The sequence below is a fragment of the Carassius carassius genome, chromosome 41 (genome assembly GCF_963082965.1).
Source record: "Carassius carassius chromosome 41, fCarCar2.1, whole genome shotgun sequence".
Classification (NCBI taxonomy): Eukaryota; Metazoa; Chordata; class Actinopteri; order Cypriniformes; family Cyprinidae; genus Carassius; species Carassius carassius.
In genome coordinates this window covers 20009861-20037738 of record NC_081795.1, presented here as the reverse complement: position 1 = coordinate 20037738, position 27878 = coordinate 20009861, and the positions used below count along the sequence as shown (strand labels likewise).

Sequence of the window (27878 nt, the reverse complement as noted above, 5' to 3'; positions counted from 1 at the left end):
TCGTCAGAGCCCCACTCAGCGAGGGGGACCGGTACGTCATCTGTGTCTCCTGCCTGGGTGAAGATCATGCAGCGCTCGCGCTCGCTGACGGCGGATGCCCCCACTGCGAGCTGTTGCCATGGTGACTCTGAGGACTCGCCTGGCCTTTTTCTCTGAGCCTGCATTCTCCGCTGCGCTGAGGTGCCGTAAAAAAAAGCATCGCTTCCAGCAGATTCCGGAACCGTCTTCAGCTCAACCGAGCTCGCCGGTTCGCCCTGCTTCACCGGCCCCCCCTGCATCGCTTCCCAGTGGGCAGCGCCCGCTGTTTGCCGGCGCGTCGTCCGAAGAAGTCGATCTCAGGGCCGCGTCGGGGGAAGAGGACACGCGCTCTCTGCTAGCTTCAGGCAGTGAGGGCTGGGCGAGCTCCGAGGATCTCGCGCCTTCTGCTCAGAAGCCCAGCAGACGAGCTGACATCGAGAAGGAGCCGGGGCGAATGCTCGCGTTGGCCACGACGAGTCTCGGCCGCGAGTGGTTTGCACCAGCGCCCCCCCTCTCGTTCCCGGCTGGATGGTATTTCCCTTTCAGATGAGCGTACTTCTCAAAGCCCGCCTCATTTCTTCCTGAGCTTCACGAAGAGGTGGCGAAGGCTTGGAACGCTCCATATTCAGCGCGAACTCGTTCGTCTGTCTCACTAGCATTCTCCACACTGATGATGCTAAAAAACAGGAACTACTAGTCACTTCCGCCGGTGGAACAGAAGATAGCGACGCACCTTTGTCAGCACTCTGCTGGACGGCGGCAAAAGCGGTGTTGCCATCAAAGGCCTGCTGTGTGACGCTGCGGCTGCACTACTCGCGATGGCTGCTTCATCGAAGCGCCGGTGTACAAGTTCCACTGTGGCCGGGCTCTCACCTAAGTGCGCCGCTGTTTCAGTTCCAGAGATTGTGACTGTTTCAGCATCTTTTGCAATGCGCAAGCCTGTACGGTTGCCCGCTTGCCTGCACACAAAAAAAAAAAAAAACGTTATCACGGCTACCCAGATATTTCCCGAAAAAGGTGTAATTTCTGGTGTCCCGGCCACGGCCGATGGTGCTATAAATGTAGTGACGATGCCCACTGCTCAGTGCCCATCTCCACATATAAGCACAGCCCTTCACACAGGGCTCGCGCCCATAAAAGCGACTCAAGTCGATCACGCGCACTACATAGTAGACGTGCCCACTCCTCAGTGCCCACAATCACTATGTCACACGCGTCATGTGGTTTCTGTAAAAACGAAACCCATGCACGTTCGTCCGGCCACGGCCGATGGTGCTATAACTGTAGTGACGATGCCGACTCCTCAGTGCCCATCTCCACATGTAAGCACAGCCCTGCACACAGGGCCTGTGCCCATAAAAGCGACTCAAGTCGATCGCGCACACTGCATAGTAAGCGTGCCCACCCCTCAGTGCCCACAATTACTATGTCACACGCGTCATGTGGTTTCTGTAAAAACAAAACCTGTGCACGCTCGTCCGGCCACGGCCGATGGTGCTATAAATGCAGTGACGATGCCCACTCCTCAGTGCCCATCTCCACATGTAAGCACAGCCCTGCACACAGGGCTCACGCACATAAGATCGACACAGATTGGTCGAGCGCGCCGCATAGTAAACGTGCCCACTCCCCAGTGCCCACATACACTATGTCACATACGGCGCGTGGCTTCTGTAAAAACGAGGCCCATGCACGTACGCTCTGCACAGGCAGACAGCGAGTTGAAAGTGGTAAATGTGCACATATGCAGCCCACAGTTACTCGCAGACATATCGAGTCCCACGGGACCTGCTCAGCCTTCCCCCAGTCGGTTAAGCACCGGGACGGGGTCGAGGAGGAGCGATCTGCCCGCTGTGATCAGCGGGCTCCCCGCCTCAAATGCGCAGCACACCCGAGCGCCGCCGTTGCCCAGTCAACAGAGCACGCTTCGCATCCAGCCCTTAGCCATTCATGCAGATGCATGGTCAGCGCTTCCAGGGGTTTTGGATTGGGTGCTAGGCATTATAAAGAGAGGCTACTCGCTACAGTTTTTTCGACGCCCTCCGCGCTTTTCAGCGCGCATCGAAACTACGGTCAAAACAGAAGTAGCACACATACTTTAAGCCGAAATATCAAAACTGTTGAGCAAAGGGGCTGTAGAGCCTTTGTCTCAAGCTCAAAGCGAGGGGGGCTGTACAGCAGATACTTTCTGGTGCCCAAGAGAGACGGGGGTCTCAGGCCCATACTGGATCTAAGACAGCTGAACAAGGCATTGATGAAACGCAGTTTCAAAATGCTTACGACCAGGAAACTCCTCGCGCAGATTCGCAGCGGGGACTGGTTCATGTCAATAGATCTGAGGGACGCGTATTTTCAAATACAGATAGCGTCAAACCACAGGCGATATTTGAGATTCGCCTTCGAGGGCCAGGCATACCAGTTTACAGTCCTCCGTGGCTCCTCGTACGTTTACGAGGTGCATGGATGCAGCGCTCGCTCCTCTCAGACTCAGAGGCATGCGAGTGCTGGATTATTTGTACGACTGGCTGGTTCTGGCCCGATTACGAGCGGAGCTCGTGGACCACAGGGCCGTTTTACTCGATCACCTCGAGAAGCTCGGCCTCAGTGTCTATTGGGCGAAGAGTTCGCTGAACCCCAGTCAGATGATCCTGTTTCTGGTTATAGTTCTGAACTCGTGTTCCATGACGGCGCGGCTGTCACCACAGCGCGTGATGGGCATTCAGCGCGCAGCGAGTTCTTTCCGCTGCGGCGCGACCGTGTCGCTCAAACACTGTCAGAAGATGCTGGGCCTCATGGCCTCAGCATCTCCGGCTCTGCAGCTGGGCCTGCTCCGCATGCGCCCCCTGCATTTCTGGCTGAAGACGCGGGTGCCGCGCAGAGCGTGGGCGTCTGGCCGGCGGCATCTCAAGGTCAGTCAGAGCTGTGTCACAGCTCTGGCACCTTGGACAGCGAACGGCTTGTACCGATCAGGTGTAAGCCTGGGGACTTCCCCGAATGTGAAGATGGTGTCGACGGACGCCTCCACTTCGGGATGGGGAGCGCTGCTCGAGGGCAGACCGTCCTTTGGCCTATGGTCAGAACGGGAAAAGCTCGTGTGGTGTCCTACATAAATCGCCAGGGCGGTCTCGGGTCCTGAAACCTGTACAGGCTAGCGGAACGCCTCCTGGTTTGGGCTCAGAGCAACGTGCGTTCGCTGAGGGCAGTGCATGTGCCTGGGCTACAGAATCTGGGTCCAGACAGGCTGTCCAGACGCAATGTTCCTACGGGCGAATGGTCTCTACACCCGCAAACAGTCCGGCTGTTGTGGGAGAGATTTGGCAGGGCGGAGGTGGACCTCTTCACGTCCCACGAAAACGCTCACTGCACTGCGTTCTTTTCCAAGAACGAAAGCACGCTGTCACGGGAATGGCCGTGCTGCCCGCTTTATGCTTTCCCTCCCGTCTCCCTCCTTCTGCAGGTGATAGAACGGGTGAGAGAAACGAGATGTTCAATACTGCTTGTAGCACCTCTTTGGATGAACCAACCATGGTTCCCAGATTTGATGCAGTTAGCAGATATCGCCCCGTGGCCGGTACCGTTGAGGAGGGACCTCCTCTCGCAGGCCAGGGGCTCGATTTGGCACCCTCAACCGGAGTTGTGGTCCCTCCATGTGTGGGCGCTCAACGGTTACCCGCTGATCTCGCAGTGGGAGTGCTAAATACCATCACTCAGGCTAGAGCTCCGTCGACACGACGTCTGTATGCCTCGAAGTGGTCGGTGTTCTCCAGCTGGTGCACAGCTCAAGGTTATTCACCCCTTAGTTGTGAGGTGACGGAGGTCCTCTCTTTCCTACAGGAGCTGTTGGATAAGGGCAGAGCCCCATCCAAACTCAAAGTTTATGTGGCGGCCATCGCGGCGTTTTCTGAAACGCCGCTCGGTCAGTCAATAGGAAGGAATGATTTAGTCATCCGGTTCCTCAGAGGAGCTAGGAGGCTGAATCCTCCCAGACCTCCGTCAGTCCCTATGTGGGACCTCGCGGCGGTTTTGGAGGCCTTGAAGGGTCCCCCTTTTGAGCCTATCCAATCGGTTAGCCTTCAGCATCTGTCGTTCAAGACAGTATTCTTGTTGGCTCTCGCTTCGGTGAAGCGTGTGGGTGATTTGCACGCACTCTCGGTGAGCCAGTCGTGCTTGGAGTTTGGGCCCAATGACTCAAGGGTCATACTCAAACCTAGGCACAGTTATGTGCCGAAATCCCTCAACACACCGTTTCGGGCTCAGGTTATTGCCCTGTCTGCCCTGCCGGTGTCAGGAGAGGATAGAGACTCGAGTCTTCTTTGCCCTGTCAGGATTTAAGAGCTCATGTGTCTCGCTCTGCTGCCTTTCGGCAGACGGAGCAGCTGTTTGTCTCGTTCGGTGGACGTTCCAAGGGAATGGCTGTTTCGAGACAGACTCTATCCAGATGGATAGTTGACGCCATAGCGTTAGCTTATGCTTCCAGGGGCCTTCAGTGCCCGTTAGGCATCAGAGCACACTCCACAAGAGGCGTCGACTCGTCGTGGGCGTGGTCTACTGGGATCTCCTTGCAGGATATATGTATGGCGGCAGGTTGGGCCTCACCGTCTACATTTATCAGGTTCTATAACCTGGAGGTTCCCGCCTTGCAAGCAAGGCTGCTGTCAGTATAGTCGAATCAGGGCCCTGAGGGGAATTCTGAGTTCACGAGCGCTATGCGCTGCCGACTGTTATATGGGCAGTTTTGCGTAAGACCCACATTGCCACATTGGTCAGGCCTTGCCCCGGCTGTGTGATGTCATATTGCCGCATCTACGGATGCTGCTAGATATGGGACGGAGGTCTTTCCCCCTTTCTGTCCTGGACTCTCTGTGAGTCCCTCAGGTGACTGTGCACTGTAAATCCTGGGCGTTGCTTCAGGTTTATTGGTGTGATCCCTGCGCACACAGCGTTTTACATTGGGTTCCCGTAGCGTCTTAGCTAAGACGCAGTACGAGAGAGCTCTCGTAAGAGAACGTACTCGGTTACTAAACGTAACCTCGGTTCTCTCTAGAAGAGCGAACGAGTACTGCGTTCTCTGCCGTGCGTACGATTCACTCTGGTTCGCTTCGGCGATGAAATAAATCAGGTGAGTCAGCCTTTTCGAGCTCCTTTTATAGGTTGGGCCACACCCGTTTCGGCGGGAAGTGGCAAGAAGGGCGCGAAGCGCCCTTATTGGTCTGATGTTGCATCAGCCTGCGCTCGATAGGATGTGCAGTTGCCGCAGAACAAGCCAATGAGCGAACGAGCCGTCTCGCCTATGGCTGTGTACTGCTGCAAATGCGCTTTACAAAAATACAAAATTAAGGATAATTTTTTGCTGCAGTATTTCGTGAAGAGACTTTTCCCGTAGCGTCTTAGCTAAGACGCAGTACTCGTTCGTTCTTCTAGAGAGAACCGAGGTTACGTTTAGTAACCGAGTACGTTTTAGACTAAATGTCAACATGTATTTACCCATCTCACTCGTACAAAAACAAATTCAGTATTTCTCAAAATGAAGAAAAACTGTCAAATGCAAATGCAGGACGTGACGCAAACGTTAAATAACACAAATATAATTTACATATTTAATTCAATTTTATTAAATACTCTACATACAGTTCTATCTATCATTGATTCCATGTATCTGTCCATATGTCTGTAACCTTTCAGTTAAGTTATTAATTTATTTTTATATATTAACTTGGATGCATGGATACAGAGTTTTCATTTTGTAATTATGAAACTCTAATGATACATGTGTATGACCCCATTTCTTATCAATTAATAATGAACAAATCATTTTGAGCTTGAGAGAAATTGAGCTAGAGCTTCTGAAATATGTCTGGACTGTGATCTGTTCTCTAAACAGTCAAACTGATTAAGAACATCTTCACAAATCAAATTAGCTTTTTAACATGTTTTAGGAAAGTTCTTGCACCTTTTTTTTGAATGTATCCCTCTTGTATATAAAACATGCTGATAATCTACATTAATATGCATGGGATTTTCAACTTCTTGTTTCCCTTTGTAATTGCTATTTTATTCATTTGCTGTCTTGTAATCATAAAGCAATTTTACAACCAGCAAAGTGTCATCTGTAGTAATTAGGTGCCTATTATATTCTTAATTTCAAGAGAAAGACGGTGAATGTCCAAGCTGCAACGTCACAAAAAAACATGTCCAGTTTTTTTCTTTCTTTTTGATAAAAGATATGTATTCTTTAAATTTTTTTCTTTAAAATTAAACCTTCTGTTTAAAAGAAATAAGACCATTAGGTTTTGGTTAGCACTGTGATTTGTGTCCCCTTAAAATAAACCAACCCTGTCAGGGTTTTCTTTTTTATACAGTACAATGCTTTTCTTTCTGTATTATGAATAATTCTGGATGATTCTCATTACAGCCATACAATTGTAAAATGTTATTAAAAATGCTAAAAGGTTTTGAAACAGTTTAGATTTTCTGTAAAATTTTGTAAAATCATGTCCTCAGAAGCGTGTAAATAAATGGTGAAATATGAGGAGTAAAACAATATTTTGCTTCTTTTTGGAGACCATTTGAGACCTAAGAAATTTTCCTTGATTTGTCTGTTCATTAATGAAAAAACTAAGTTCTTCTTTGCTGGCGAACGGGATTGTGCAAACAAGATCAATCAAAGCCCTTCCACTCTTGCAGGTCCTTCTGGACTGCACTGAATTGTTCCTGCTGAATCATCACTTCTCCTCTTATTATGCCCATTGTCTCAAGGATTTGAATAAGTCTTACCTTCTGTGCTTTTCAATTGAAATAATGCTACAACCCTTGAGCACTGCATCAGCACTTCTGTTTACTGGCTGCTGTTTAAGGAATAAAAACCCTGCGTTAAGACAAAAAAAAAAGTTTAGATGTTTAGTGAAGTGTTTAGAAATGGGGTGATGCATAGCCTAACAACCTTGTTGTAGTCTGTTACTATTAGTTGCATTCATAACATGTATAATAGGGGTTTTATGGTGTTGTTATTTTTACCTGAGGTGATGTTCTTTTATAATTCATTTCCCCTGACAAAATTTTGTTTTTGAGTTCAGTGCTACAGTCTTATGAGCCACAGTTTTTATATCCATTAGGAAATCAACCTATGAATGACTTAATGCATCCTGCATTTTAAATTGGAAAATCATAAAAATAGCATAAAAAACACAATTCCATTAAGTACTTTCTTTCTTTTAAGTTTAGACAGTCAAAAAAACCCAATTAATCAAGTCTTGTTGACATTAACCTTCTTTGAATGTCATCACTTTCGGAGTAGTCATACACCCGCATGTTCCATATCTTCATAACACAGGGAAATGGTTTACCTCTCCTCCAGCATTTCCGTCTGTTTTGATCACGTTTCATCAGGGCCATCATCCGTTTGGCTCAGAGACGCAACAGAGCTCTGAGTAATTGGTAGCGTAGGACTGTGGGAATGCGGCTTGGTACGGGCCCATCTGTCACTGGCTCTGACAAATGATCCGGTCCTGTGCCCAAAATTAAAGGGAATAAAAAAGTAGCAGGGTACCTGTCAGTGACGCATGCCATAATGATCTTCAGTAGAAATGTGCACTCACCACATGGTTCAAAGCACTCATTTAGTCATATGAGAGATGTGAGAACTAGTGTTCTTTCACCCCGGTGACATGTCTCCATCGGAGAACATACTTTGTCGCTTGGTATGTGAAACTGCAGTAAGGCCTTCGAAGCATGCAACTTTTTTACAGTATTCAAAAGTAAGCAATGCTTTAGGGTTTCTTATTACTCAATGCCATGCATTGTCGTCCGTGTTGCTGTGTACATGCTATAAGTTAGTAAAATTAGTGGTTATAAAGGCCAGTTCAGACAAGCAACCACAAAAGGATTCTGTATATGTAAGACCTATTGGTATTGGTAAAGATGTGTATAGTCTCAAAGTGTAAGGAAAATATGCTGATAGGTCATGATGTTTGACCAGTTGTCCTGCACCTGATCATTGACTTAATATTTGAGGTGGCAGTAGTTAAGAAAGAATTAATATACAGATGCAACTTCTAGAGATTATGCTGATAGTTTCTGAGAAGTTCCATCTCTGTTTTCATGTCCTTGAAAGCATTGCAGCTATAGTCATCAACACTCTGCTTTTGTAGCAAAAGACAATTACTGTCAAACTTCAAATAACCTGCTGTGAAGGATGCGGTCATTATTATGCATAATCCTTGTTTATTTTTCTTGTGAAGACTATGATTTTTGCAGTACAGTATGCCTGGACTAAAAAGCTGTTGCATATTAGTATATTTATTTATTTATTTATTTATTTTTCAGTTTCACACATAGTTTTATGGTCTCAGAAGTGTTTTAAACTTAGTGTTTCCTGCATTAAAAAAAAAAAAAAAGATAATAAACTTTCTTCTTAAAGGGTTAGTTTAGTTCCAGAAACGTAGTTAAGACATCTGTAAAACAAGCCCATGCTACGCTAAGAGAATACTTTTTGTGTGCAAATAAAACAAAAATAACATAATTTATTTAACTATTCTTCTCACCGAGTTACGTCTTCCGCCATGTTGGAGAGTACCCAAAAACGTAATCTATGTACTCGGAGTTCTTTATGTTCAAGGGGAAAGCGTGCACATGAACGTAATTGGCTCAATCAGCGTTGTTTACACTAAGGCTAATGCATACATATGTGTTGTAAATACTCTCCAAAATGGCAGAAGAAAGTAACTCTGGGTAGGGTTGTGCCAATGGAAGATGCCATCGTCCATCGCTGAATGCTCACAAACATCACGATGTTAAGCTGATGGAAAGCAAATGAAGTTTGGAAAGGAAATGAAGTGTACTACGGAAACCTTAAAGGGGATAAATCGCCTAAAAGATAGGAAGATAAAATAAACAATAAATGAAATATATATTTCAATACTTTTTCTCGCAATTATATCGTTGGATAAGTATATGTGACTGTATATAAATTGTGGGCATTGAAACAGCTATCGATTGCGCACTCTTATTTTACTTTCACTTTTGAGATTCACAATCAAAAGGACTCTATACTATGGTGCGGCATTACTTACCACACATTTGACAAGATTAGATGTTTGTCATTGGTGCTCAAGATCTGCAAATCATTCAACATCGTCCTATCAGACATTTCTCTTTACTCTGTTTATGTGGTAAATGAAGATTCATGTACTGTATTACAACAGGTTACTGCTAGTAAGCGGCTAACCTTTTAGGGGCTCCATAGAATGCGTTATTTGTTTCAAGATTCAGGCCCTAACCCCTCCCCCACTCCCCGATGTCATCTTCCATCACGATGTTTCACCGTAGACATCGTCCAATGCCAATTTGGTAGACATTGCCCAACCCTAACTCAAGGGAGAAGAATAAATTCATTATTTTTATTTTCTTTGTGCATAAAAAGTATTCTTGTAGCTTCACAAAAGTGAAGCTGAGACACTGATGTCACATGGAATGTTTAATCAATTTCTGGACCTGGGAACATTACAGTTGCGTTGCTGTATATGGGAGGGTTAGAGACCTCTCAGATTAGATCAAAAAATATCTTAATTTGTGTTCCAAAGATCTTACGGGTTTGGAAAGACATGAGGGTGAAACATTAATGACAGAATTTTCATTTGAGTGTGAACTAACCCTTTAAATGTAAATAACATTTCATTAGCATGTTAGCTATACTTTTAGCGAATAAATGCAAAGTTGTTAATAAATGTATATTTTATATAAACATTTTTATCACGAGTTGTTCATAAATGTAAAAAACATGTTTAACACATTAGTGGTTTTTAACGTTTTTAATGAATAAAAGTTGCTTATATATGTAAATAAAACATCATTAGTGTACTAGCCTCACCTTTAGCAACAGTCTAAGCTCTCAGTAAAGAGGTTGTTGAGTGTTGTCGACAAGTATAAAATGAAACCGCTTTGTTCTTGGTTAGTAAGGGTTCTTAGCGCAATGAGGCACTAGTTTGTTGATTGATGAATGGTTTAGCAGATATGGAAATGAATGGCTTTGGAGCACACAATCCGTCTGGATTGCCACAATCTGATTCTCACATTCTCGTGCCTGATAACCCCCATCTCCCATCACGCAAAAGTGGCTTTAGGAGACAAAAGCTTTGTCAGAAGCTGAAACTGTCTTGTCGGGTCCATCCACACAAACTGCAGTTGATCATGGTGTGAATTTCAAACAGGTTGACAAGGGTAATTCAGTCTACTTGATAATGTCAGATTGTCAGCAGCTTGTTTTGCTTGATGAGTGTTTGTGAGATTCCAGCTGTTAATAGGAGCCAGAGCCCTATTTGGATGTTACACAGAACAGTACGTAGTATGCTAGGTGTCTTCTTATCTTTTACTTTTCTTTAACAATAGTCTAGTTATACTTGTTACCCAAGTACCCTTCTCTCTGTAACATGCTAGTACCACAGATATAATCACATTTATCAACTGTAACAACTAATTTCCACATACAAATGTTGTCTTTGAACAAACAGAATTTACCATTAACATGTACATTAATGCATTTGTCAGATGCTTTTACCTAGCTAGTATTGTAGCTAGTGACTTATGATAAAGTTATTCATAAATAGAAATCAAACATTTTTAGAGCATTAGCTATAACTTTAGTGAATTAAGGTAAAGTCTATGCAGACAATATTCAACACTATTTGTAGCATACAATGAATTATTTATTTTATTTATTTTTTTTTATTTTTTTTTATATATAGTTTAGGTAAATTAGCTAAAGTATTCTCATTTTCAAAAATGTAATGATATTTGTTATAATTATATAAAAATAAAATAATTACAAAAAAATAACTGTCTGTGTTGCATGGGCTTTTTGGCGATAAATGCCATTGTAATCAGAATATGTGCCAGACATACAGTACAGACCAAAAGTTTGGACACACCTTCTCATTCAAAGAGTTTTCTTTATTTTCATGACTATGAAAATTGTAGATTCACACTGAAGGCATCAAAACTATGAATTAACACATGTGGAATTATATACATAAAAAAAGTGTGAAACAACTGAAAATATGTCATATTCTAGGTTCTTCAAAGTAGCCACCTTTTGCTTTGATTACTGCTTCGCACACTCTTGGCATTCTCTTGATGAGCTTCAAGAGGTAGTCACCTGAAATGGTCTTCCAACAATCTTGAAGGAGTTCCCAGAGATGCTTAGCACTTGTTGGCCCTTTTGCCTTCACTCTGCGGTCCAGCTCACCCCAAACCATCTCGACTGGGTTCAGGTCCGGTGACTGTGGAGGCCAGGTCATCTGGCGCAGCACCTCATCACTCTCCTTCTTGGTCAAATAGCCCTTACACAGCCTGGAGGTGTGTTTGGGGTCATTGTCCTGTTGAAAAATAAATGGTCCAACTAAACGCAAACCGGATGGAATAGCATGCCGCTGCAAGATGCTGTGGTAGCCATGCTGGTTCAGTATGCCTTCAATTTTGAATAAATCCCCAACAGTGTCACCAGCAAAGCACCCCCACACCATCACACCTCCCCCTCCATGTTTCAAGGTGGGAACCAGGCATGTAGAGTCCATCCGTTCACCTTTTCTGCGTCGCACAAAGACACGGTGGTTGGAACCAAAGATCTCAAATTTGGACTCATCAGACCAAAGCACAGATTTCCACTGGTCTAATGTCCATTCCTTGTGTTCTTTAGCCCAAACAAATCTCTTCTGCTTGTTGCCTTTCTTTAGCAGTGGTTTCCTAGCAGATATTCTACCATGAAGGCCTGATTCACACAGTCTCCTCTTAACAGTTGTTCTAGAGATGTGTCTGCTGCTAGAACTCCGTGTGCCATTGACCTGGTCTCTAATCTGAGCTATTGTTAACCTGCGATTTCTGAGACTGGTGACTCGGATGAACTTATCCTCCGCAGCAGAGGTGACTCTTGGTCTTCCTTTCCTGGGGCGGTCCGCATGTGAGCCAGTTTCTTTGTAGCGCTTGATGGTTTTTGTGACTCTACTTGGGGACACTTTCAAAGTTTCCCAAATTTTCGGACTGACTGGCCTTCATTTCTTAAAGTAATGATGGCCACTCGTTTTCCTGTACTTAGCTGCTTTTTTCTTGCCATAATACAAATTCTAACAGTCTATTCAGTAGGACTATCAGCTGTGTATCCACCTGACCTCTGCACAACACAACTGATGGTCCCAACCCCATTTATAAGGCAAGAAATCACACTTATTAAACCTGACAGGGCACACCTGTGAAGTGAAAACAATTTCAGGTGACTACCTCTTGAAGCTCATCAAGAGAATGCCAAGAGTGTGCAAAGCAGTAATCAAAGCAAAAGGTGGCTACTTTGAAGAACCTACAATATGACATGTGTTCAGTTGTTTCACACTTTTTTGTTATGTATATAATTCCACATGTGTTAATTCATAGTTTTGATGCCTTCAGTGTGACTCTACAATTTTCATAGTCATGAAAATAAAGAAAACTCTTTGAATCAGAAGGTGTGTCCAAACTTTTGGTCTGTACTGTATTAACACAGTACATTAAGCTGTATTTTTATAGACTTTTCTTAGAGTGTAATTTAAGTATTTCTGTAAAACAGTATACCAGACTTCCAAAAATATGCTCCGGTCAATATTTAGCTCATTATTGTGGTTAAGTATAATTTGATAGTAGACAATTAACAAAATAGTACCTAAAAGGATGGAACTAAAGAGCTAAAGTTAGCAGTTAGCTCACATGAAATGCCAGTAAGTTATTATTATACTTTTGACAGGGTTTTGACATTTTTATATTATTATTCTAATTTCTGAAACTTTATAGCAAAGAATGGACCATTTCATAGTAAGACATTCCTATTCATACCACTAAACATCAAGGAAAGTTAACAAAAGATAATACTTACTGAGGTTTGTCCTGTTGTTTCATGCCAAAATTTTTACTTCCTGGAGGATGTTGTCATTAAACGATTAAACGTTTTTTTTTTTTGAGCTGTTTAAGCAGCTCCTGCCATTATTGATATTTTCTTTTGCTCCCCCAGAGGACAGTTTGGGAACTGCTGCATTAGCAGTTGACTATGCCAATTCCAATAAAATGTTGGATAATGAAAATCGACTTAACTTGCGCAGTATCAGACATACATTATAGATAATTGTCTGCACATCACATGCTAATGAACACTGCCGTGATTTCACTTATTTAGTTGCTGATAAGGCTGTTTATCTCTTTTCAGAGGTCTCGTTCCAGAACCACTCTCGATTACGGACGCCACCACTGCCCCTGTCACACTCCCACTCCCCTAGTCAACACCACGCCGCCTCCATTGGCTCTCTGAGCCGCAGTAACTACACTCAGCGCAGTAACCCGAGCCTGGCGCCCACTGATAGCTCCGCTCCTAATGAGGGTTCTACAAGTGCCCAGGATTCAGGCAGTGCCCAGGACAACTGGCTTCTCAACAGCAACGTTCCTCTAGAGACCAGGTATATTTGGGGCTGTGATGTTCTCGTGGTACAATGGCTAATGAAATAGTTAAATAGAATTGAGGGACTCTTAATTAGGTGTTTATAATGCATCATAAGGCATGCATTTGCTGGCTGCATGAAGCGTTTTATGCTGTTCTGCTCAAAAGATCAACTACACTGTTAATACTTGATGAGTCTTTATGTAGCCTTTTTGCTCTACTTGACGCACAATATAGTTTAATGGGTCCTTCCTGTTATGCAGTACCTTTAGATGTCTCAGTCTTTTAAATAAAGTGCACACGCATGTGTTGTAATTTAATTAAGTATTTATGTTAAACAATATACCAGACTTTCAAAATGCTCTGGTCAATTTTAAACTCATAAACTTTTTTTGACAGTAAAACTGTTAACAAAATGGAACTTAAGAGGAAATAAAGAGCCACAGTTAGCTTACTTGAGGGGTCAGATTGACGTTATTATTTATAGTTTAACAGTATTTTGACCTTTTTATGTTATTATTCACATTTCTAATATTTTATATAATAGGACAGATTTTGTATATATGTAATAGGTTTCCCTACAAAAATGGTAATTTCCTGATATTGATGTCATAAAGCAACAGTTTTTTTTTTTTTTTTTTTTGTTAAAGGGATTTCACAAAAGACTAACAGGTTTGAAAGCAATATTGGAGAATATAAAATTCTCTCGAGGTTCTGAAGGAGGCTTTGGTACAAACTCAGTTCCTTTTTTTTTATCTCCCATCAGCCCTTGCTCTCTTTGCTTCTATCTGAGGCACTTGTGTGGAGGAGATCAGTCAAGAACCTCTCAGATGTCTGTTTGCATTGCTCAGGCTGCTTCTCATGCATGGCGGAGGCAAATCAGCACTGTCAGACCAGCCTGAAGAGAGATGATACATACTGATACTTCCATTACCTCCACCTCTTGCACTCCTCAACCCAGTGCCGACCCAAATGGGTCATATTTGTTTCAGTTGCTGTAAAAGTTTTAGGTTTTTCTGACTTTGTGCTAAGAACATTTGTATCTGTGCTTTTTTTCTAACTTTTTTTAAGAGAGAGTAGCAGTAAATTATGGTGAAGGTAGAATCAAAAATCATTGCAGGCTGAACTTAAACTTAATTCTTAAATGCGTGGTCCCTTATTCTAACATACACCATTTTAATCACTGTTCCAATCCACAAAATTGTTGAAAGAATCCTAACAATTGTATCATTTACTATTAAGCATAAACACTAGGACACTTGCTTGGAAACTCATTGTTTCTTTGTAGTTTTGATGTGTTTGTGACCAGTATGGGTGTGAACGGTCCACTAAACAGGAAAATGAATGTTTATTTGAATTTGCTGAGGGACAGTTAGAACATAATGAGTGATTAAACATCATGGATTTCCTCAAACTTTAATCTGGACCAGGTATTCCCACAGGAGAGGCAAACAGATGGTCATGCCAGCCAATCTGCGCCATAAGAAGAGTGGCAGAAACAGAGTAAATCAGTGACCTCACATCCCACTCTCCACAGCTCCCTCCTATCTAAAAAAAAAGGAGCGATCAATTATCCGAATCCCTCTGATGAAATTGGAACCATTAGCAATATCCACAAGGGCATTGAAAGATGGCCTGTCATTAAGGCTTTAGCTAATGGCTTTGTAATGGTTCCCTCTCACGACTTTTGTACAGTGGGCTGGAATGGGTTGGATGAGTCCCTGGATATGTAGGCTTACCGAGCCCTCCCATTGGACGAGAGCCAGGCAATGCCATTCTGTTATTGGCTGCTTTTATGATTTCTTCTCTGACTCCTCCAAACCGGCCTCTGGGCTCTTCTAGTCTTCGTTTAAAACTTTAATTTGCCTCCCAATGCCCTAACTAACCAAAAAATGTACATAAGCCAAAGACAATCAGCAGAGCAGGCAGGCAGTCTGGAACTGCTCTGAAGAAAAGAAAGCAAACATTTTCTCTTGTTGAATTGCAGGTGCTTTGCCTGCCCAGTGCATGTCGATGGTTCATTTCTCCATTGCATTATCTCAGTCTCCCCTTATGGAACAGCCTTCTCAGAGGGCAGGAGCTACAGCAGACATGCTTCACTGAATGCACACAGAGTTGCTCTCTGAATGTTAATAATCCTCTACTTTATGAAACCATTTATTATTTAAAAACTGCAAAAAATAAATACATAAAAAAGCAGGATTTAGAGTAACCACTTGGGAATTCTGTCAGTATAATATGTGATTCTTCTGAAAAGTGTTGTGTCAGCTCATTAAACACAAAGAATATGAATAAGTGAATGGAAAAGTAATGCCTTGTTTTCTTCTAACCACAATCATAAAGGAGCCAGAATACACTAATGTTTATCAGAGAAGAACAGGACGCTTGCAGAGAGGGGCATGGGTCGTACAACACAAGGTACATGAGTGGTAAAAGAGCGTGAGCACTCTCGGGTGGGGCTTGCCGGGTTTCATGGGGATAAAAACACCCACACAGCACTTAAGTTCCATAAGGATATCTCTATTCCCCCACTTTCACTGAAATGGTGCTGGTGCAGAGCTGTGGACCTCTTTTAAAACCGACCCAAAATTAAAGTGCTGGAGAGACGTTTTCATAACTGGCTGTTACTTAAATCACAGCACATCACTTTCTCGCACCGTTCCAAAATATTTTAACTGCTTTCCGACATGCTGGGATACGTCCTTGTGCTGCTAAACAAAACATGAGCACTCTTGTAACTCGGCCAGCTAGATTAGAAGTTGGGAACAAACTGTTGTTTAATTGAACACATTGCAATGGTTGTTTCCAGTATAAACAGCTTTGTAAGAAGATAATGGTAAAGATCTACTTTTGTTTGATCTAGTTTTGTTTCACACTAGTCTTGCCAGACTGAGGATTTGTTGTTTAAAAATATTATGTGATGTGGAGATTTTCCCACCCTCTGTTCTATGATGTTGTCAGTAAATCATTTAAGAACTACTGGTTTAGATTTTATTTTTTTCTGTAAACTTTTACTGCAGTTGAAATATTTGGAACGGTTCCAAATTGGGCTCCGGAAATGGCACCAGCACCCCTTCATTAGAAAAAGGGGTTTGTTTGTCTTTGTCGGCCTCTCCACTCTGTCCGTTTACAGAAATTTTCCGGGGGATCGCATTTTTGTGTTTGCACATCTGTCTCCCTCTTGCATGCACATCTCACTCTCGTTCCATCTGTCCATCTCTCCACCTTTGTGTAGAAACATAACAAAGCAGACATTCCTAGAGACTTTACAGGACAACTGTATAGAGATGGACATACTGGCCACAGCTTGCCGCGACAGCGCCTACACTGATGGGTATGTTGCATGATCTGACTGCGGCTGCTGGAATCTGCTTTGCCATGCTGCATAGTGGTACCTGTGGACACTTGTTTCTCGATACATAGTGACAATTGTAACCGAATCTAACACATTGCATCACATACTGTATGAATTGCATGTTTTTTTGTTTTAATAAGAATGATCTCTGAACACATAATAACAACTTTTCTAACTAACTATGAATGCATTAGCATTCTTCTCTAAGAAACTGTTCATAAGTCATTTAGTTCACACTACAAGACTGAACCCTGTTACCTTGATAAAAATCATACAGATATGAGGCCGCATAAGAATGTGTAAATGGTAAGAGAATTATAATTTTTGGATGAATTATCATTTTATCAGAGCTATGGCAAGCGCAGTTCTTAGTAATTCAGCATGATAGATTATTTTTTTCCTACCAAGTTTATGAAATTTAAGATACAAACTTAATGTTAGTAATCAGAGAAAGGCTTTTTAAAAGTTCTTTTTAGAAAAAAAATTATTGGGACAGGACTGCGAAGGAGAGATTGGAATGACCAGAGACGGGATCAGGAAAAAAAGGACGTTGATCCAGGAATTGAACTCTGACAGAGATGGGCAATTCACAAGATAATTTTTATTTGCATTACTAGCTACAATCCCGAAATCAAATTATGAACCTGGTACAAATTTTAGCACAATGAAATGTGCCAACATGACAAGTTTCTGTTTTGTAGTGTACACAAGGATGTTTTGCAAGTCTGTTGTTTGCAACGTTCTTTTTTCGGAGTTTCCCCTTGTCTGGTCAGTACAGCTTTACTGCACGTTCAAAGTCAGTGACTTCACCATGGATTATGCCATCCACAGTGAATAGGCTGTCTTGATAATGTACATTCTGCATTATCCCATGGCTTCTTGACACATTTAGGGTGAATTAGTCACTACGAGTGCTTTGTATTAGCAAGAATCCACTGTGGTCACTCGCGCTGTAAATTAAATTTGATATTGATTTAAAATTCTAATATAATGCACCCCACGGGGCACAGTGTGTCTTGCTGCCACTGCTCAGAGGTGGCTATGGCAACAGCTTGGAAAAGTGCTTTGCGACAGCAATACTGACCAGTGCGGGGACTCAAGTCTACACCCTCTATAGATACTGTTTAACATGATGAGAAAATCTTACCACACAGTGCTCTCTAACGTCACATTATTTTGAACATAAGCATTAACGTTTTCTGCATCTCTGCAGACATTTTCTGTTCAAGCCTGGCGGGACTTCGCCCTTGTACTGCACGACTTCACCTGGCTACCCTTTGACGTCCAGTACTGTGTATTCTCCCCCTCCCCGGCCCTTGCCGCGAAACACCTTCTCACGGCCTGCCTTTAGCCTGAAGAAACCCTATAATCACTGCAACTGGAAATGTATCGCCCTTAGTGCCATCCTCATCTCCGTCACCCTGGTGTTCTTGTTGGCTTATTTTATTGGTAAGTTCACTCCTGTGCATTCTCATCTCCCCTTAAAACGGCATCAAAATGTGTGACATACAAGTGATGACGTATGTGTTTCTTTTTTGGGTCCTAAAAGTAAAAACCAGAAGGTTTTTCCACATCATGCCAGAGTAGCGACACATAAAGATACGTATTTGAGTCTTTTTTCAATCATTTGAAAGCTCAGCTCCTCCAGATTACAGTTAACATTATCGATTTCTTATATTGTTAGAAAATGTCAGTGTCCTACAACTGTATTCAGCTAGGTCAGTGAACCAAATCAATAATGGACAACATATAAAGTGAGATATGTTTGAGCCATAGCAAAAGCATGATTTTTCCCATTTGGTTAACATTTCTGGATTTAAACAGAGACTACATAGAATCATTAACTGTCCATGACTTTTTACAGCTGTATTACATCTGAACCATGTTAGTCTGAACAATTTATTATGGACATACCTTAACTTTACTGTGGTGCGGAATGTTACTAGGTCTGCTAAGTAATTCTGTTATATGTTTCATGTAATCCCATGAAAGCAGTGGAAAATCCAGTGTACGTGTAAGAAAATGAGATCCAATCTAGCAGTTCCAAATAAATTGTGCCCATACCTTGAAAAGTAAATCAATAACAACGATAATGTTTTGTATAACCCAATATCTTTTACAGGACAGCATGAAATAGGTTTGCATAATGTGTATCTGCTTAGAATGTAAATTTGTTATGTGTAATCTCACACAGAGCCCACAGAATGAAATCATATTTTTTGAAGTTTAAATTTTTTTTTAGTTCAAAGTCATTTGCACAAGTTGCATCCAAATGGAGATCGCACAGATGTGTCTTCATTATTACAGACTAACAGCTTTCCACACATTAGGTACTGAGGGGAAAAAAATGCAGTGTAAAACAACAGAAATTATCTCTAACCATCCATCCAGTCATCTATTTTTGATTAAAAATAAAAACATGATCACTATCCTGTGATTCTGATTTGGGATCTAAATTAGAATATTGTTAATACTGATTAACGGCAGCTGACTAATTTCTGGATCAAATCTAGATACTGTTGTCTACATTAAATGCCTAAGCACTGTGCTTAATGAAGTTATTCTCAGTGTTAGCTAGATGGCTAGTTAAGCTCTGACCTGGTTAGGAACCCTGCAAAGCCCACCAGGCCGATGTATCTTAATCACTTCATGTAATTACAGACACCCTACCTCATCCTAACTCTCTTCCAAAATCAAGCTCATCTCCCTGTGCACCTCAGGTAAACACGCATGGAACCGTAGCTCACCCTGAGAATCTGGGATTCAATCAACAACAAGGGGTCACATTTAATTAAAAGCTGATGAGAAAATATATTTAATTTCAAGTGCAATTAATTATGCAGGCCTGTAATTGGAAACTCTAGCTGTTTTGTCTAATGAACCCAATTAAACCTTCTGACAGATGTTTTTGACTTGCTGCATAGTTTTGCCATTTCCCCTTATTTTTCTGTGGAGTTTGCAAGAAAGGCATTCTTGAAAGGAGTGAGATCGCAGAACGGGGAGTGGTGTGCCATTTTCTCAGTGGTGGAATGCTCATTAAGAAGGTCAATATGTCCTGAGCATCTGAAGGTCATCAGCTTCCCTCTGTGTTCATTTCTTAGCATGCTGGGTCCTCATTGTACTTCCCAACATGCAACCTTAGTTATAAGCCACAAGACACTCACTCTAACTGTCGACTGACTTTGAAGCTCCAGTCTTTTGTTTTCTGTCTCTTTGTTTCTTCATTATTACAATCAGCTCAATGTATTTCAGGTGTATCTTTAGCAAAATGTGTTTTTGTCAACTCAGGGTGTTGGATTGTCAAGGGATTGGATGTTCTGGTGTTGAAAGCAATGGTGGTGTTTATAGATCTTATATAGGTTGTGGGTTTGTGTCACAGTGAAGTTTCGGCTTGTGGTAACCTACATTAAGAGGATGCTTGCTTTAATCTAAATGTGGAAGACTTTGCAACTGGAAAGTCACCGTTCTGTTCGGTCACCATGGTACCCTTGAGCATAACACTTAGCACTAGGTCACCCCAGGGGAACTTTATTTGCAATTAGCATAGCATCACTATGGACTGAACATTGTAAGGTAAATTGTCAAGTTGCTAGTATCTCTCTGCCTAAACGAAGTTGTTTTATCAAGGCATCATGGGAAAGTTCATTATTTGTGGCCAGACTTTATATGCACTCTTACCATAGTGGAGAGATTATTCATTCCGGACAGATTCCTCTAAGCTTCAGTGAAAGTGAAAAATGGCTTAAGACTTTTTGATCTACTAAATTGCTGATGATGTGCATTTCACTGCCTATTATTTATAGACAACAGTCTGAACTTGAAGTGGGACCAGAGGAGGGCACATAGAAAAGAGGAAGTACCACTGGGAGTTCTTCTGAAAAGATGAGGCACTTGTGAATGGGGAAACTTAACACTCAAGAGTGCTCTCCGAGGTCTCACTGGTTTGTCTGCAGATTGATTTGACACCTACATGTGTTTTTTAAGGGCTTACAATCCATGTCTGCTTAAACAAAGCATGTGTATATATATATATATATATATATATATATATATATATATAACATTTCCTTAGTCAAGACTCATGAGTAAACTCTTCAGTAAATGAAGTAGTATCCCACAATAACCTCCCGTTCTAATAAATTCTTCAAATACCTACTTTAACCATGTCTGAAACAAGGGCACTGATCAAACCAGTCATCATCTTAGTCCCACTTCCATTTGCAAAAGTGCTACTGGCACTTTCACATCATTCTTTCTTTATTCAGATATGTTTATTGGAAAAGATTCCATAGTCGAATATGAGATGGCTGCCCAAAAAGTGCCAAAGATCTTGTGCACCAGGATCCCTGCAGGAGGGGTGTCAGAGTAATTAGACGGCTAATGAGAGGAATGAGAGCTGCCGTGTTTAAAGCTCATCCATTTAAGTGTCTAAGGGGAATTAATTAACCATATGCTAGCTAATGTGCCCTGTCCATTCTATGACAGATGAGCAAGAAATGGCATTTCTCAACTCATGACTGCTCTGCCCTCAGATTCCAGAATTGTCCTCGATTTTTTTGACATGGGATAAAGCTTCTCAGGAGGCTTCTCAGGAGGTGTTAAAAAGGTTTGAAATGCAGAAGTGGAGCAGTAATGAGTTTGTCTTTCTCTCAGACTGAAGCAGTAGTTTGTGCAAGCTTTCTGATTTCTAATTGGCTTGCACGAAGCTATCAAAGTGGCCTGCCAAAGCAGAGATTGCAGGGATGATGTGTGCGTCCAGGCTTGTATTCCAGCATGGCTGCCGTTTTACACTTAACAGGTCGTGGGTCTTTCCACTTGCCATTTCAGTGGGACACTCATTAAAAATCACCCAACTTAAATCATTTCCACCTGTCCCTAGTTTTGCTTCTTACTCAGGGAGCCCACTGGACAGCTGAGAGTGAGAGAGAGAGAGACAGAGAGAGAGGGAGACAGCATGAGTTTGGATAATGAAAGAGTTTGGGGTAGTCAGAGAAACATATTTCATAAGCTGGACTCTTCCCAATGCACTTAGGAAATTATAGATACCAGGACAGCTCGGGCATAAATCATAATGAGGTTTGGTAGTGGGGGATAGCTGGGAAGTGTGTGAGGCATTGTACATCAGAGCTAGACAGGAGAAGTTGCAAAGGGGACCAAGATGGGCCCCTTGAAGGAGCAATAACTTGGACGTTTGGAATGACACCTAGATCCATGATGCCTTTGATTCGATTGTCCTTCCCCACTGCCCATGCGCATTCTGCACTCTCCACTTCCTTCCACAGAGCCACAAATCAACCAATGTGCAGCAGAAAAAGAGAGCAAACTAAAGGAATGCCTTATTCTATCTTGGGTCATGACTAACCAAGCCATCTGTCTCATAGCGTGTCGTCTGCCTTTGACAGTGGTACTGATGGGGGCGGAGGCACCCGGTCGTTTGCATTTATATTGTTTCAAAACAGCTACGGCGTTTTATCGCTTCCACAAATGCACTCTTGCAAAAGTAACAGCAACGTCTTCAGGAATGCCCGAATCTGTCAGAATGCCATCAAGAAAATGTGCTGCCTGCAATTTTCCAAATGGCTATTGATTGAGTAAGCAGGAGTATGGCCACTCTCATCCACCGTGGCAATGCCTGTCAAAGGCTTCATCGTTTTCAGGCCACATTTTCACCATTTAGAAAATGTAGAGTGGTTACCACGTAAAATGGCTTTAATTAATGGCCAAAAATGCAAAGGAATGTGAAGCAGAACTCCCCATTTTTCATGACTAGTTTGATCTGCAGTCTGTGAGCTGTGCACTGGGCTTTTTAAACTGCCAATTTGAAGGTTCTGGTTAAGCTAGGGCAAGCACATCTTTGCAGAATCTTAAGGATCATTGATTTTACAACATGTAAAGCGGGACAAAGGATATCCAACCCAAGGCCCAATGAAGCAATTAGACCAAGCTCTTTGTTTTTCTTTGCAAATGAATTCAGGCACATCTTTCCCTCTGTAAACACCACTACTCAGTGAGGCATTGCTCTCTTAGTTTCTTTATTAATGATGAAACTGGTGTAACCCCACCCCCCTCACCCCTGCCCCCCCCAACCAACACCAATGAACAAATTATGTCCACTACCTCTACTTTATTTTCTGTTACTATTTATGTTCATACTGTAATTGTTTTATTTTGAAATATTTTGAAATATTTATGATTTTTGTGATGATAAATATGGAATACATGAACTGTTTTGTTCCTGGTGCCAGTTTGGAGTCTGGTGCCAGAGATGTCCTGATTCTTCTGGCTGGACTTGGATTTTAAAGATGTTTAATTTGGCATTGTATTAGTGTCTTGTCAACAACTAAACTGAGGTGGCAGTGCTAAGTTGTTGTTTTTTTTTCTGCTAAACAGTTTTAGTGTTCCATCACATGCGAATCAAGATTGACTGGAGGTCTGGTAATTATGCCAGCTATGTTTCTTTCACAAATGTTTTGACAGAATAATAAATCATTCATTTAGACCTTTTCTCACCCTAATTGAGACAAGATATTTGCTGCTACACAAAACAAATATATTGTCACCTTTCCAAGATATTGAGTGGAGCGGAAAAGTAATTTTAGCCCTGAATTGTCACTACAGGTTGTCAAGAGAGTGTGGCAGAGAAAGCCAACTTTACAAGTTGAAACCAGCTCTGTACTTATGAAGAAGAAATGGGAACTCACGTAGGGAGAGAAATGGAGCATGGGAAAGAGACAAGGCTCAAGATCATTTGTTTTATCTACTCCGATATCACTATAGTCTACCAAAGTTTGTATCGACAGCCGTTGTATTGCATACTGTAGCTGCATTCGAATATGCATACTATAAGTACAGTACAGTAAGAATATCTCATCCCTAAACTAAGAATATCTCATCCCTTATGGTGTGTTGATAGTATTAATATGATATTAGTGCCTGAATGCTATACTATTTTTGAAGTTTGCTTTTATTCACTTTTTAACTTACAAAACAGTCAGCCAATAGTACAACAAATGATGCTATATCATATATACTCTCAATTTTTTAATAGCACAAGTGAACCACAGTATTGAATAATAATGTTGTTGTTTTTTTAGGAATTTTGCTACATGCCAACATTTAACAAACTGCACAATGCATTTTATGATAATTCAGTGAATTCCAATATTGTCACACCATCTTACTGCATACTCAGAAGTGTAAATATGTGTATATGGATATATATATATATATATATATATGTTTATTTATATATAAGTGTGTCCAGTACTTTCCAGTTACCAGTAAAGTAAATGCTTTAAGGGTTAATCGGTATTCCCATACTGTAGCCCATATTCTAGCATCACAATCTTAATTAAATTATTTGGTTATTTACAACCTGTGCTTTGAACTTCCATTCTGTGAAAGAAAGAGCTCCAATGCCTTGTGTTGGCATTTTATCTGCTGACTGAAGACTTTCCAAGACAAGGCTGTGTCTGGCTAAGCTGGTCCTGACCATTCTCATCCCAGTGATCCATCATGCCTGGCCCTTCCTTCCCTGTTCACTGCGCCATCAGAGTTCATCTCAATGGTTGCTTCTTTTGTTGACCTTGTGAAATATCGCCATGTCTTCTGGCGCTGTTCATGCATTCATCCTTACCTCTTGTTGTGTTCTTGCTGACTTGATAATTTCCTTGTCTCTTTAACCATGGGGGGTGTTAGTAAGCTAATGGGCATGGAAATAAAAGTTGCCCTGTGAGCTCTGGCTTTTCTCTCTGTGGGTTGTACAACAATTTTTCTCCAAGGGTGAGAGGATGTCCCCCTCCCCCACTTTGTTGTTTTCATAGTCCCTTAAAGAAATGTGTATGCACTATTAGTCAAAAGTTTGGAATAATTAACATTTTACATGTTAGATTGCACATTAGATTAGGGAACGCTATTCATTCTAAAAACATATAAAGCCCATATTAATGTATGGCCAAATTCTAGATCCCTTAACCCTACCCAATACCTAAACATAACTACTATTGAGGTTTATTGAGGCAAAACTCTTTTTTAACATTGATGATAATAATAAACAATTTTTCTTGAGCACAAAATCAGAATATTATAATTATCATAGGTCATGTGAAACTGAAGACTGGAGTAATGATGCTGAAAATTCAGCTTTGTCATCACAGGTAGAAATACATTAAAAACAAATGTAAAATAGAAAAAAAAAGACAACGGTTAATTTAAATTGTAATACTATTTAATTGTATTACTTTTTTACTGTATTTTATCAAATAAATGCTCTTTCAACAACAATAAATTCATGAGTATTTAAGTTAGAAAATCTCATTGTTAAGGAAGAGTGTCTATTGGAAAATCCACAAAAGCAATGACATTATACTTGCATGTTAAGCTGTAGTGGTCTGTGGTTCTTTTGGCACTCTTAACCTGCCAAAGATTAATCAAGTCAAAACACATTTGTTTTCATACAGCCTTGGTTTAATTACCCCACAGCCTTCAGAATGTTAATTTTCTGATGCAGTGTCTATAGTATTCCTTAGTGAATTTAATTTAATTACAATAATGTACACCAAGGCACATGCTCTGTAATCACTGCTCCAGCTCATGTAAATTTGCCATCTGCCGCTGCTCTTTCTCCACAGCGATGCACCTTTTTGGACTCAACTGGCATTTGCAGCCAATGCAGAGACCGATATATCAGCTGTCAGAGGACAACAGGAGTGGCCTACATCTGCCCACAGATCTGGGCTTGCCGCCTTTGGGCAACACAGGTCTAGAATTTCCGGACAGAGGAAGCAAAGATGACGGTATGTCCAAGTTTGATGTTTTAAACTCAACAAACTCAGATTTGTCTTTATTCAAGTACTGATTGTAGAGGTTACATGGTCCAGTCATTTCTCAATGGAAAAAAATAAAAAAAAGTTCTGTCCTACAATTTCTTGTTGAATATTCTGTTTCACTTAGATAAATGGATTTTTTCATGTTTATTTTTATTAGAGTGCAGATAAATAGCAGCCTTCATGTGAAAAGGCAGCAGCTCGACAAGTTTGGTTGGGAAGAAAGAAGTTCTTCCAGTCTTGATTAATCTTAAACCTTTTTTTTATTTTTTTTGGGCCAAGTGTTTGAACTCATGCCCATCAGTCATCTCGTCAACACAATCCAAAATTTCAAACTAATTTCCTGCCAGATTCGCATGAACCCATCTCCCGCTAATTTTGCTCGGCGATGGCCAGTATTATAACCAGTGTTGGGGAGTAACTAGTTACATGTAACGGCGTTACGTAATTTAATTACAAAATTATTGTAACTGTAATTAGTTACAGTTACTAAGAAAAAATGAGTAATTAAATTACAGTTACTTATGAAATTTTTTACGATTACAAAGGGGATTACATTGTAATATTTACACATATCCACATACAGATTTAACTGATTTCTTTCCCAAATTGCACTGACTATTCTGAGACATACCGCCCTAATAATTTCCGGGATGCGGAAATACAGTCTGGTTCGTAGAATCCAGTCATAAAAATGAGATGCCTAACGCGGACGGAATATGCCACATTTTGGATGACTAAATCAAAAGTAGGTCAGTACACTTGAATCAAAACATGACCTCGACTAGTGTCTGTGAATATTAAGCCCCAAAAATGCAATATATGACTTGCACATTCTGCGTGTCTGTGGAAATCAGGCTCGGACTGGACACCGGGAGAACCGGGACAATTCCCGGTGACCTGGCAGCCGATTTTGCCCCACTATTTAATATCATTATTGTATAATTGCCTGCCGAATGTACTAAAGCGATCATTTACGAATCCGCCATTTGATAATTAAATCTCTAATAAATCATGAATTGTTAGTCATGACTCGCGCGCTCTCCGCGCCTCCGCGCCTCCGCCAAACGGTTTGGATCAGACTCCGAGTAATCAATGCGAGAGAGAGAGAGAGAGAGAGAGAGAGAGAGAGAGAGAATAGAATAGAATAGAATAGAGTGGACTGCTGGAGCAGAGAAGCAGAACTACTGTTCAGTGTTTCAGGTCAGTTTCATCTGTAAAGATGCTTTTATGTCTTTGTTTTTTTATTTATTTAATCAAGCAGCAGCACGTTGCTCATCAGTCATCACTCAAAATACTATATAAAGGACATCATTATTATCTGTTGTAATGTTACAGTAGGAATTTAGCTGAAAATTTTTTTTTTTTTATAGGTTTAGGGGGAGCTACGACAGACAACAACACAACCCTTACGAAAATTAACATTTAATATTTAACTATAAATCCAGAGAAAATGGTTACTATTGTTTAACTGTGATAACCAAAAATGTAAAATTATTTTACAAATGTATTTATTTAAAAATAAATACAAATCCATTTGCAAAAAAAAAAACAAGGTTATTTTACTTTTATATAGGCTAATAAAAGCATGGTAATTTTTTGTAAGGGAAAAACATGACTCGTGTACAGTATTAGGATTTTTCTATAAAGATATTGTAGTATTGTAGAGTATTGTATTGTAAAGTATAGTTTTGTTCAATCTTGAGTATTAAAGTCAAGAGAGAGATGGATAACAGGGCATAATAAAAAGACTGAAGAGAAAAATAGGAGTGAAGATGCAGTTCAGGAGAGAACTTTAAATTATTTTGCATGTCCCCAAATTAAAAATTTAAACCTTTTTTATGTCAGGTCAATACAAAAAATAGTTTTTGTCCATGAATTTGTTTGTATAAGTTTGAAGTTTCCAGTCTGATTTTTTTTCCCAGTCAGCCCCTCCTGTAAATTAATGGCAAAGACATGGTTTCATTTACTACACATAGGCCTACTGAAGCTCGCAGTGTTTTCAACCTCTGCTGTCTCAATATAGGAGTACACGAGCACATAAACATAATTTCTAGAACTGCTCTGTGTCACTTCATGTGCATTTTACTTATTTTGAGAAAACTATCATCATATACAAAGAGACAGCAGTTTAAAAGAAACACCAATGTTTAGGATTTTATTACACAGAATACGTCACATGCTTATTAGATAACTGTATTTAAGTTGATGTATATGCTTTTATTTATTATTC

General features: G+C 41.2%; 1 protein-coding gene across 7 annotated transcripts in view; it reads left to right on the top strand.

The window, feature by feature from the left end:
- Positions 1–27878, top strand: part of LOC132122944 (teneurin-4-like) — a 243029-nt gene that overhangs the window by 110413 nt on the left and 104738 nt on the right. For 4 of the 7 annotated variants that reach the window (XM_059533466.1, XM_059533463.1, XM_059533462.1 and 1 more), the window contains 5 exons: positions 13238–13484; positions 15809–15883; positions 16701–16799; positions 18034–18269; positions 25451–25615. In XM_059533466.1, coding sequence (XP_059389449.1) covers positions 13238–13484; positions 15809–15883; positions 16701–16799; positions 18034–18269; positions 25451–25615 — 822 coding nt within the window. The remainder of the gene's footprint in view (positions 1–13237; positions 13485–15808; positions 15884–16700; positions 16800–18033; positions 18270–25450; positions 25616–27878) is intronic. The other 3 variants (XM_059533467.1, XM_059533465.1, XM_059533464.1) reach the window with 2 other exon arrangements.